The 12,860-nt window shown below is 35.9% G+C and overlaps 1 protein-coding gene across 1 annotated transcript in view; it reads right to left on the reverse strand.

The window, feature by feature from the left end:
* LOC149802746 (receptor-type guanylate cyclase Gyc76C-like) overlaps nucleotides 1-12,860 on the reverse strand; it is a 409,761-nt gene that overhangs the window by 44,738 nt on the left and 352,163 nt on the right. The window contains exons 6-11 of the mRNA XM_089951308.1: nucleotides 8,197-8,343; nucleotides 4,731-4,903; nucleotides 3,410-3,545; nucleotides 2,686-2,831; nucleotides 650-828; nucleotides 362-476 (exon numbers count right to left, since the gene is read on the reverse strand). Of these exons, the coding sequence (XP_089807434.1) occupies nucleotides 362-476; nucleotides 650-828; nucleotides 2,686-2,831; nucleotides 3,410-3,545; nucleotides 4,731-4,903; nucleotides 8,197-8,343 (896 nt within the window). The remainder of the gene's footprint in view (nucleotides 1-361; nucleotides 477-649; nucleotides 829-2,685; nucleotides 2,832-3,409; nucleotides 3,546-4,730; nucleotides 4,904-8,196; nucleotides 8,344-12,860) is intronic.

A 12,860-nucleotide genomic window follows, 5' to 3' on the forward strand; every position in this document is an offset into this window, starting at 1 on the left:
ATACGACGATCCTTTTGCTGATATGTTCTCTGTTCATTGTCTTTTTTTCCACTGAATAATAATTCTCGTAATTATTCTAATTATCTGGAGGGGTACACTTGCTGCTTCTACTATAATCTCAAAAATATAAATGCATTATTATACATTTTTCATCTTAGAAAACCGTAGGTCTTCTTGTTTTGCTTATTTTTGCATGCATAGCTGTGCTATCTAATTGTGCGTAACACTGGTACTTTCGACTTGATAAATGGCAAATAATCCTAAAGGGCTTTCGCAGCCACATCATTATACACACACACACACATATATATATATATATATATATATATATATATATATATATATATATATATCGACTTACCCGACTGCCAAAACTTTCTTTCCGATTCGAAGAGGATGTCGAATCAGCAGATTTAAGGTCCTCTCTCGCAATTTTCCACAATAGGCCAGCAATTTCCTGCTCATATCGCCAATTTCTGCATGCAAAAAGAGTTATGTATACAGTAAGCAGATTAATGGGTTCATCGATCAAAATATATACAAATATGAAACGAATATGTTTATTTATAGAAATAAAAACATACTTGCAAACTGAAAAATTTGAGACCTAGGGAAACTTTGTATAGGGCTATATCAGACATATCCGTACCTGTACACGATTAGGACTATTATCAGTGCAATGAGAGCTATGCCTCCGACGGTTCCGCCAACTATCTCCAGAGTAAGCGTTTTCGGTGGAATACATCTTTCGCCACGGTATCCACACGGTGGCTCATCTATAGGAGGGCTTCCGGACACCCAGTCAATCTCCCGTTGCGGCTTGAAAATCTATACGGAAATACAGATTTGTTTTTAATGATGTAACCTTAGAGAGAGAGAAAGAGAGAGAGAGAGAGAGAGAGAGAGAGAGAGGATTCACATATACAGTGTACTGTATACTATGTAAGAACATAATACATTAACAATTACCACAGTTCGTATACCAAAAATCCAATGTATACTTCTTTGTTTACATTTTTCTCAGTTTTATTGCTTAAATGTCTACACAGAAGAAAACAAAGCGGCATGATTCTGCGCAGACTATTCTTAATACAACGTTCAATCAATACCACGCTCATAATTCACACCAGATCTAAGCAGGAAAGATTATGTCCGATACTAAGCCACATCTTCTCTCCTCCGTAGTGTGCTATCGAGAGTGTGTAAGGTTAAGTCTTAAATTAGTTCTGTAGAAAAAACTAGCGATATATAACATAAATCCCTTTCTAATCAGCTTAGTGTTGGATAGAAGAGAAAAAAAGCCGTTGACATTCGCATTATAATGATTATGAATGCAGATGCCCAAAATTTCTGCAACCTTTGTCTCATTGTAACAAGAATGCAAAGCGCTACTGGAAAGCAGCGATCTGGCTGACATATTACATTAAATGTAAGATGTAGATTAAGCTCTAAAGTCTGGTCCCTGTAACCAATGTCACATAAACCGGTTGATAACCCCTTTTTTCACTCTAATTAAATTACAGTTTCCAAAATCTACTGATTCTCATTGCATGTACTTGGTAGCAATTCAAATGGCTCATGCAGCGTTTATATTCAACGTGTTAATGTGCTTTTCAATTCAACTCCATCAGATTATAGACAAGATGTCATGGTCCACATTCAAAAATTTATTGACACGAAATATAATTTGCATCACAAAAGTTTAGAAAAATATTCTTAATTTTGAATTCGTCTTTCGGAATATTAATTTAAATTGTGCCACTGTTTGCAGAAAATCATATATTCGAATTAGTTGGGTTTTCAATTTAGTTTGAAGTCAGTATTGACAAATTTTAAATTAAAAAGCACGAAATTCAGACTAAGCTCAAACGCTAACTTCCACCTGTTATACCACAACCATATTAGAAATTGAGGGTATCGAAGCATCAATGGAATCAAGCTCTCTAGCAATGAAACACAATTTCAAAAGATAGCGAATTTCCATTATAGGTCCATTACAATTAAAGAAAATAATATCAAACAGTTTGGCCTTTGCGTCAGAGTTTTTAGCTCAGGAAGTTTTGAGAACACGAACTAGATGTCTATCTCCGTGACCGAATATTGTTGTACTTTGCAATGAGAGTCCCGTCACACGTCTAATATTTTCATTTGATCAGTCCAATGTATGATGACTGACATTTCGCTGCGGCACATAGTGAGTGACTGGTTCTCGGATTGTGTGTGCGTTTGTGTGTGTGTGTGTGTGTGCGTGTGTGTGTTAGATTTTTATCGTAGCTATAACAATATTTCAGTCATATCGCTACGATATCTGCAGTGTTGCAGTGTATCGTGATGTCTAGCACTGGGTTATCATACATGTAGCATTATGTACCACCAAGTTACATTATCCTGACATCCGGCCTACCAGTCCTAACACTAACATCTTAATGCTGAGCGCCAAGCTAGGAAGCTACTTCTACCATTTTCATAAGTCTTTGGTATGACTCGGCCGGGGTTCAAACCTGCGACTTCCCGCATCCGAGGCGAACGCTCTAATCACTAGGCCACTGGAGCGGTCCACGGATTGCTACAGATTCTGAAATTGACAGGATTAACACGTGCGTGGGACAGAGAGTAAATAAATCACAAGCCAATGCTGAAAACATTATCAGAAAGGTATTTCTACCACATTTCTCTCTTACTCACAGGAATAGCAGTGTCCATTTCAAAATATCCCACAGGCTGCATTGAAAATTTTGAAAGGTTAGACTCTATTTCCTTTCGAGACAATAGTGTGTAGTTTCCCTCTGCATCCCCATTCTCGTCAATGTGTGACAGATGTCCTTGGATACCTTTGAAACAAAAGATGTATGCCGTGAAAAAAGATGATTGGCTTAAAAAGAAAAGTGATACATGGAGAAAAATCAAGCTATAATTAAAAGAGAATATGGGAACCAATTCAAAGAATATCCCACCTGCAGACACGGCAAAACGATTCATGTCCAGTTAGGAAACTGGCATCAGAGACATACCATAAAAAAGCAATGCAAAGTGACAAGTGTAATTTAATATGCACAGTTCACACTTCCATATTTTTTACTATTCCGTTACTGTCAAGAAAGTTATATCGCGTACTATAAATACGATGCGCGAAAGTACGCAGTAAAATTTCATCCTGTTCACTTGAGTACGGAAGATATTTTCAAATAATCGGCGATTATAAATGGTTGAATATATAAGCAATATAAAAATCCCTGTGACTACATATGAGGATCATCTCGAGACGTTTTAGGTGCCGAAAGGAAGTATGTCTTCCGTTATATTTACAAGACAATGTTTGGGGACATTGTAGTGTATTTAGTTCCCATTCATGGATGGACCGGAGATATCATTATTGCTAAGAACGAAATGAAGATTCTTTGATACTTACCGGTGTATGTTTTTCCACATATCTTTTGAATTATGGCCTTTCCATTTGTTAAACTTCCTCCTTCATTTAAAACATCGGTTGCTGCTTCCGCATATAACATCATTGCGTCATACAAATAAGCGGCGAACACTGACACCTGGAAGAAAATAAGGTGAAGTGCCTTGACCAATGACACTATAATAGCCGATTCTGACTCACCCGATGGCAGGATTCGAACGATAGATGATGGGTTCTGATAAAAGAATTACTAGTGTTACGTTTTTAGGCTCGAATAAACAGTAACACAGAAAGAGTGCAAACAACAAGTCTTTTTAAACTTTAACAAATAATTTATTTTCCTGGAAAATTCTGTAAAAATGAAAACAGGAGAAGAACTTACGGTTTCAAGAATCAAATCCAAAAATAATCTAAGAATAATCCACGAATTAAATTGCAAAAGTCCTAGTAATAAATGTTCTAATAATTTCAAGTTCGAATCTTGATGGAAATTCCAAGATGGATGACGATGACGTATGCTGTAGTCAGTACTGTTCTTATCTACAGTTCCTTGTAGAAATACAAATAATGGCACACCGTTGTTGGAAATTCAAATTAAATTTGTAGGCAATGTCTTTCCAAAATTTATGTGTGAGCACTCCTCAAAATATTTCCAGAGAATAAAGAATTAATCCTTTTGAAATCCAACTGATCTGAAGAAAATTATAGCTCAAATCTGGATGCAATAAATTAACTTGACATCAGTATGAAAAGCCCCAAACTGATAAATCTCTCTCTACAGATCTCTATTAAAACTAACAAATACTTAGTTATGGAAAATCCAAAAATGTTAAATAAGGAGGGGGTCACGTGATCATGTTTATATCACGTACACAGAATATGGCCTTGATTAGACCAATAACTTTCTCTAAAATAAAAAATAAAAAAGTTGTTTACATCTTAAACCTTAAACCATGTAGGCCCATCATGACCTTGAAAACAACCAATCATTTTAAAATAAAATAGAACTTTATTTACTAATTTTGAATCAAGGTCAAAATTAGATCAACACCTGGTCTTTATAAACTAACAGTCAAGGTCAAACAATTTTCTGAAAAAATATCATCTCTAGTGAAATGATTTACATTATAATATAATAAAAAATGAAAACTGACAAACAATTAAATTTATATATATACATATATATATATATATATATATATATATATATATATATATATATATATATATATATATATTAAATCAGATATACATAGCTCACATAAGGTTGGAAGAATACATTTATTGTTTGATTACTTTGTAAAATATATTTATTACTACTTACTACTCTCGTCTTGTTGAATGGATTAGGAAAATTGAAGGGTGGCTTCTCTCCGTATGAGCTGACAATAGCTTTGAAATTCTCATAGTTGGGGTTAATTGGCGGACTTGGCGTAATTACAAGCAAAGACCTCACAGCTTCCATATTTGTCGTACTGCTCGGATCATCTGTTGTACCTGAAAAAATAAACACCTTGAACCATGAATCCAGCATAGGAAAATTGAAAGTTAGTTTCTTATTTTGGAGGCTTTTACCGTGATGATCATTGACGACTGCGTCTTTCATTGCTTCGATGGAATGTTAAATATCCAGTTTAGCGTATAAATACAAGTCACATTTAATATACTGTTAAGATGCCTGAGAGTTTAGTGACCTTGACATTTCATGTGAAGTGCGGCATTTTCTATCTATGATGATTTGCATGAATTTACTGAATTTACGTAAACGTGGTCAAAAGATATGTAGTAGTAATGCATTTTCCATGTCAGAACCGTTATATATAGATCTCATAAAAGTAATGTAGTAAAAAGCGAAAGTAAGGCATGAAATATAGACACCAGACAACAAAGGCCTTTGAGATAGATCGAGATTGTCATCATGCTATATGTACTAATATGGAGAGGTTTCGCTAAAATACGATATAAATGTAGTTGAACTCTCTGATAATTGTAGCAACTCTGAATTCATCTAGGTTTCCATCAATAACTTCTGTCAAACGGGTTGAATCGACAGATTCGTGCAAATAAGTTTGATAACTTGCATTATGGTTGTTGTATATTTTGTAATCCGTCAGTAAGATCCTGGGATTTGATTATGAATGTAGAGGCCACATTCTATTTTGGTAAAATGTTGTGATTAATCATGCGCAATAGTAACCTCCAGTAACATTTGTCAGAAGCTGTTGTTTGCTGCTTCAAGCAAGATATATGTAAATTAGAATAGTTTTGTTTGCGTCTATATAAACAGTTTTAAATAACGTCATGAAGTTGCAAAGAACCAAATTGTATCATTCGAATAATGTATTTTGCCGTAAGGTTTTGTCTTTAGAATTGGGTAAAAGAGGAAAACGTGACATTTATTGTAAAACTGTCAGTAGTTAGATGCTCGAAAGCGTTTTCTATCGCGGTATAACCCACGTATTAGTTCTGATACCGATGTGAGGATGCAAAGTAAGATAGCATGTTCTGATATGAATCAAGTATTTGGACTGTTTATTATGGAAGGCAGAGGACCTGAACCACTTGTGGTTTTGGTATAGATATGTTGTCCAGTGGGAAGCTTCATCGCTATACCTGAGGTTGCGACGTTCTTAAGCAGAGTGATACTGCGGTTGACAAGCTTTTGCTACACTTTACTGGTTACTAGCACAACATCACTGATAATCCGATATGGTTCTCATCACGCTTAGTTTTACAAAAATCAGGTAATGACGATTGGTCAATTGGGGAACTGATGAAAGATTGCTATTGGTAAAAGAAAATTAATTAATAACATTGATATACTGACCATTACAAAGTCATTTTTGGAACTGGTTTGTATGAGCTCTGGAAGAGGTAATACCATATATTATTGATTATATATAGTCATCTGTTTCATACGGTTCGAGCAGTTCTCTCTTGTTTAAAGCTTTCTTGTTTGATGCTGTAGGACCGGATATTTTGCTGGTTAGGCTGGATAGCTGTGAGCGTGCGAGCGTGCGAGGATCTCAGTTAGAAAAAACTAATAGATTGACGTACAGCATCACAGCTGTCGGTCGTGCAGATGCTGAAAGGAAGAGTTACCCTCGCGATGAGTCTTCTTGACTGTCGTTGCAACAGCAGTGTGAACCTACGATAGTCTGAAGTCGACGAAGTAGTTTTGGCGTTTTTTAGTATGACACTCCATGTTTCTTTATGATCTCTATGGGGCGACTTGTAGATGGTAGAAACGATGCACTGTGTCACTCAAAACTGAGATCGTCCAATCTGCAATGTTTTCAACCGTGGTAGAAGAAGATGTTTGCGTGTTTGACAAGTTGTATTTGGCCTGCTGATGGTATTGTACAGAAACGTTCATTTTCATACAGCTTACTCAGACAGAGAGGCTATCAACTACGAAGTTAGTGGAGTTATTCTGACGCAACTATCATCTATTTTAAATTGTATTTGGTGAGAAAGATCGTGATATGTTTGATTAGACTTGAATCTAACACGCAAAAGATTTCAGCTTTGAGAGTCCAGTCAGTTCAGTTTCTTGTTTGTTTTAAAGCGATACAATTTCTGGTCGTCTTGTCTATTTTATTTTAGACGATGCGTGATATTGCTTTAGCTTTGGATTGATGGAGAGTGGTGGATGTGAGGAATCGGATCCATAGACTCTGAGTCAGATGTGTAACGATGTTTGGAAGTCACGAATCGAGTTGGCGCTTGATTCCTAGGAAGTAATCAATTGTCCTTTATGGCTACAAGTATGACGTTTGCGATCACTCGGGACGATTGATTTCCAGAGGCGTCGATAATGTAACAAACCTTGGGTATAAGTCACGTACATTTGTTTGGTCATTTGGAGATAGGCATAATGAATGTGTATAACGTCATGACATTGTACGTGGCATGAAATACCGCTCTACGGTTTAGAAAAAGCGTACTGATAAATTATACGCATGTGCGGCAAGGAAAACAAGGCAAGTATGAAATTAGAATCTCGTAAATGTGTGGTCGCTAACCGATTAGAGGAAAAACTTTATGGCACTAGTGTTTAAGATCCCTTTAGTTGAAGAACGACTGTTATCTTGAGATACCTGGAAATACGGGAAATAGCAAACTAACGCAAATCTCATGCATCTGTTGTTCGATTCGCTTGATAGTACGAATATTTGTGTTACGGTATTGGAAGGAATAAATAAATATACCTGTATAAATAATTCAGATCACCGGTAAAGTACTATATGCTTAGTAAATTTCAGGGTAATGCACAAAATGTTGTTGGAAATGCAGATGTACGGACGGGAAGCTCTTAACATGAAAAATTGATATTGAGGGTAGTGTTATAAGAGGAAAATCTAGTTAAAGGTGAATCGTATATGCTTCTATGACTGTTCAATGCGTACACACCAACAGGTGAGTCACTTTACAATCATTAATGCTACTTCGACTTCATGTTGTGACTAGATATTCTTCAATTTGATGACATTCCCAGCCAAATAACATGACATTGGGTTAAAAGCAGATGTATGTCGAGTTCTGATGATGAGATAATTATGGCTTAGCCGAAATGTTGTGGTTTAGCTTTTAGTCTATTATCATAACTATAAACAATATTTAGGAAATCTCACCTGGAGAATACTAGTCAAAGCACATTGTTTTATTTTCATGCAAGTTTGTGCTTCTTAAACGGTCAGTATATTAACACTTCGAAAGCACAATCTGTAAATGCTGAATCCTAAATGAAAGATACGAGCACTAGACATTTTTTATACATATCCACTTACGATGAAAGTATTTCAGAGGGTAGTCTGGGTCGAAGGTCTCGTGATCCACGTAGATGACTATGTATTCACCAGTATCCAGTAGGCCGCGGTCATACAAATTGGTCATCATATCCACTATTCCATTCAGAGTGCCCAGAAAAACATACACTGCCAAAGAAGAGAATACAAAAAGTTAAACAGTTTCATTTTAATGTTTATATATCTTATATGTGAAGCGAATTAACAGTAAATTCTTACAACTAAGACAAAGTATTCCCATGGGCTCATCTGTTGGAAAAATACAGACTCTTGGGTGGAATGAGCTAAAAGCTCAAGTGGAGAAGCGTATATCCCTTATCATTATCTTTTTCCGAGGGGCCCCGAGTGGCCGAGTGGTCTAAAGCGCTCTCCGTTACGGACCTCTGTCTGCGTGGGTTCGAGTCTAGGATTCGGCCAATGTGGGTATGTGAGAAAGCTTGCCAGTAGCTTCTCGTGGGTTGGTGGTTCTTCCCGGTGTTTTCCCGGATTCTTCCTCAACCATTAATACTGGCCGCCATGCATAGCCTATCGTGTGCTGAAAATGTCGTTAAACCCTAAAACAACAACAATAATCTCTTTCCAATATGAACTGAAGAAACTCTATTTTCTGAAAAGGACTCGGAGGTAATCATATTAATAGTCGGTAAGATTGTGGCGGACGTATATCCTGCTAGATGTGCGAAGAACATACACTGTTAAAAAGACAGGCGTTGAAAATAACATTTGCCGATGCTTCAAACAGCAGACAATTACCTGCACTTTTAACATTTGATGCTACTCTCCACTTTGTAACCGAAATATTGAATAAATCTTTCATTTCCAGAAACTGCAAGACAGTTTTACGTTGCCAATACTAATGTTACCTCATTTACCTTTGGTGATTGCATTCAACTTTTAATGACGTAAACACCCAAGGACTTAAGATGCAGTTCAAAATGACCATACATATCCGATGACGTTTCCTAGCATGCAACAGAAAAGACCGATAAATTTGAAATTTACTCTTCACGGTGAGGTACCGATCACGTGTTAGGGTAAGATCTTGGCCAAAATGACCCCTAGGTAGCGTTCATGCCTCTCAGAAACTGTCACTGCCAAATCAATGTAAAATCAGCATTTCTTGCAGAAACATATGCTATTATATTTTACCTGACTTTTGATGCAATTCACAACAAGAAATAAAAACAGACATTATAGCATTTTCCCAGCAACTTAGGTAGCCTGTTGTTAACTTTTTATTTTTTCAGTCCATATTTAACGCATAAATGACAGATAGCGACTCAGAAAGAGGCGGATACTTGGGCCATTGTATTTGTACAGGCAGTATTATTATTTACCGAAGTCACTGGATACTAGATTGCATAATTGGCACACACATAGAAAATCCTTGACCCTTCCTGTCGTATGCTAAAACAGACCTTGGATAGAAACAGCGGATTTTATGAAGTACTATCATGCCCATAGCAGTGCTTAGGTCATAGGTGGGAGCACGTCAAAGTTCTTATGTTGACGCGTATATCAGCAAACGTATTTGCATGCTTTGGAAACTGTTCGTTAAACTGAATTTTGTCGTTAAATTCGAAAGGAGTTGAGAGTTGGGGAAAAAAGTCGAGGTAATGAAGTATGTTAAACTGATTTCGATCTCTATACAACTGCAATTCATTATCAAAACAGTGAAATAATTCGGAGTAAGCATAGACTTACTTTTTAAGTGCAACTATGGAGTATAACCGATATATTCTGTACACACACATTAGATATATATAATCTTTTAATGTAGTTTTCGTTCGTTGTTATGACTATTCTCATTAACGTGGACTCTGATTACCTTTATTACACCCGGTTCCGTAACAACGAATGTTGTCCGTATCTGTTTTGTAGAGTACATTGTGCCTGCATGTCATTTACACAAAATATTATGGGTCTAAACATCTAATGTATTTGCTATTGATGTGATATATTCATAGCAGAAAACCCCTTATATAACTGATGATGTTCTTTATAAATAGCTACATGGTATTAACTGAGTAACTAGAGATAGGACACGATCTTGCAACCCACTCACTTTATCTTCTAATACTGATTGTACCTTTCCCTGTCCAATTAACATGGATGAAAGAAAGCACTACAGTGAAGTAATCTGGTACAAAATAAAATCCTTTCCATAATTAATTTTGTTTTCGATACATTGTAGTATTATCTGAGATCTTATTATTCTTACGAATAACTATCCGTAATATATGCTGCATGGTTCCCTTAAAATATTACAGAAATGTTCAAAGAGATTCTGTGAGTTAACTTTGTATAAACCATTCTTATTTAATACATGGTTACTTGCAGCACCTGCCGAAAAGTCCATCTTTTGTTGTAATGTTTTGGTCTCAGATTTGTCACATTTACTTACAGGGTTCAATCTAAATCATATTTATTGTGTCAGGTACATAAAATGGCTGCATGCACATGAAATGTCCAAAATTATTTCCAAGTCGAATTAATATCTTCTAGATTAATAACTTTCTACTCAGCCTCCTTGTATTACTGGTATGTACTATTTGTTATATAAATGGTCAAGCCCCACAATGGTCAGATTGTCTTAAAGGTTGTGATAGTTGGTGCTGTTAATTAGCTGTACCCTGTAAATGTCTGACGTAGTCCAACACAGGTGCTTTCTGGACATCTCATGTTGTTGCAATTTATAGGCACATTAATATCTGTCATTTACATCAGAATTCTGGATGTCAACATGTAAACTGAAATGTCTTTGACGGGCTTTGACACATTATGCAATTCTTAAATCTCCTTATCTAGCATATTTTCACTTGATTTATCTGCATTTGTGAGATTAAAGAAAACATGTTCTAGTTCTAGTATTTTCAACAGTGCCGAAGATTAACAGTAATGCTCCGCGACAGTAAGATGATTAATCTGCACCATTTGGGCGGTATCATGAAGATTGATGTTTATCGGTCTCTTTTTGAAGAAATCGTTGATGATTACCACAGTGATTGAAGGTATGTAATAAGATCAGTGACAATAAAAACGATGATCATACATAATGCTCAACGTGGACCGATCATTGTTAAAGTGATAAATTCGCGATTAGCTACGTATAAAGCTACCTACGATGATGGACACCATGATGTTTGTCAGGGTTTATTCAGAAGATAGCCCAAAAAGCAACACCGATTCCAAAACAATTATCAGTGAAAGCTATTGACTTTGTTCGTGATAAGTGTACTGGTGCTCTTGGTGATGTTGCTAGTAAAGCATTCTCAGCAATCAATGATAGACTAGCACGATTAATACGACAAAAACCACAGGCAGTAAAATTACCCAGCACTGAAGTCATGCCTTCAAATGTCAGTAAAATAATCAATCAAGCTGTAAATAAAACACTAGCAGTGTTAGCTGGTGTACCACTATCAGAAAATGAAAAACATAGAACTGCTAGTCTGACAGCATGAATTGGAATTTCCCGAAGTGGTAATCGTGTTAAATGATACTAATTAGAATAAAATGTTCAAACATATTTGGGATCCAGCATTTGATATAGACGAACACATGGTAATTTTCCCAGTAAAGTAGCGATATCACCACCAAACAATTTGTGTCTGGAGATAAATTTGTATTTGCTTATACCACATTTTACACACCTACCTGTAAGTGCATGCTTTTTGTTATTATTGTTATTAATCAACTTGTAAAAATATTTATTCCGCATCAAATGCAATATAAGTTCATATTATTTATTATATTTCTACAACATAGATATCACTGATTTCTCAGCGACACAAAAACAAGAGCCAGTAAAACAACATCTATCGCTACCAAAGTCCATCAGAGCAATTATCATAGGTCCATCTGTGTCTGGTAAGACGCAATTGTTGCTTAATTTGATAATGAGTTGGCTCAAGTGGGATAAATTATATTTAGTTGCACCATCTGTAGATAATCAGAGATGCTATGATGTGCTTAAATGTTTTAATGAAAATGCAAAAGTGTTGGATCAGGACGGTAATATTATTATTGATTTTATCACCGATATTGATGAAGCTGCACTGTTGATAATCTTGATGGATTTATGAATAATTTGGTAGTGTATAATGATGTGAAACTGGACAAACAATCAAATCCAGCTCGGATATTTTCTCAAGGCAGGCATAAAAATAGATGTGACTTATGTTACTCAGCGATATACACCAATACCTAAAGTGATAAGAGACAACTGCAATATTTGAGTTATGTTTAATGAAGTTGATACACATACTCTGCGAAACATTCATCAGACTTAGTGTAGTGGGAACATGAATATGATTAAAAATTTAAAAACTTCTTTTCAAAAGCGCTACCTGCCCCACACGGATTTATCACGATAAATGTACATGTTCCTCGGTCGCGATATCGGATAGGTCTTGATAAAATCTTTGGATAAAAAGACAGCAGCAGAGACAGTGCGACCACAAATGAGTATCCGACGGGTAAACAAACACATATAATCTTAAGGTAATGCCCCATTCACCTGGATACGGTGATAATGTAGTGAACATGTAAAATCCTGACAACTTATGATCAGACAAAAAGTTCTTTGCATTATTTGCTGTCATATTCTCATATGTATAAAACAAAAATATTATACACAACGCTTA

Source organism: Sinohyriopsis cumingii, chromosome 3 (genome assembly GCF_028554795.1).
Source record: "Sinohyriopsis cumingii isolate HCF-2022 chromosome 3, ASM2855479v2, whole genome shotgun sequence".
Taxonomy (NCBI): Eukaryota; Metazoa; Mollusca; class Bivalvia; order Unionida; family Unionidae; genus Sinohyriopsis; species Sinohyriopsis cumingii.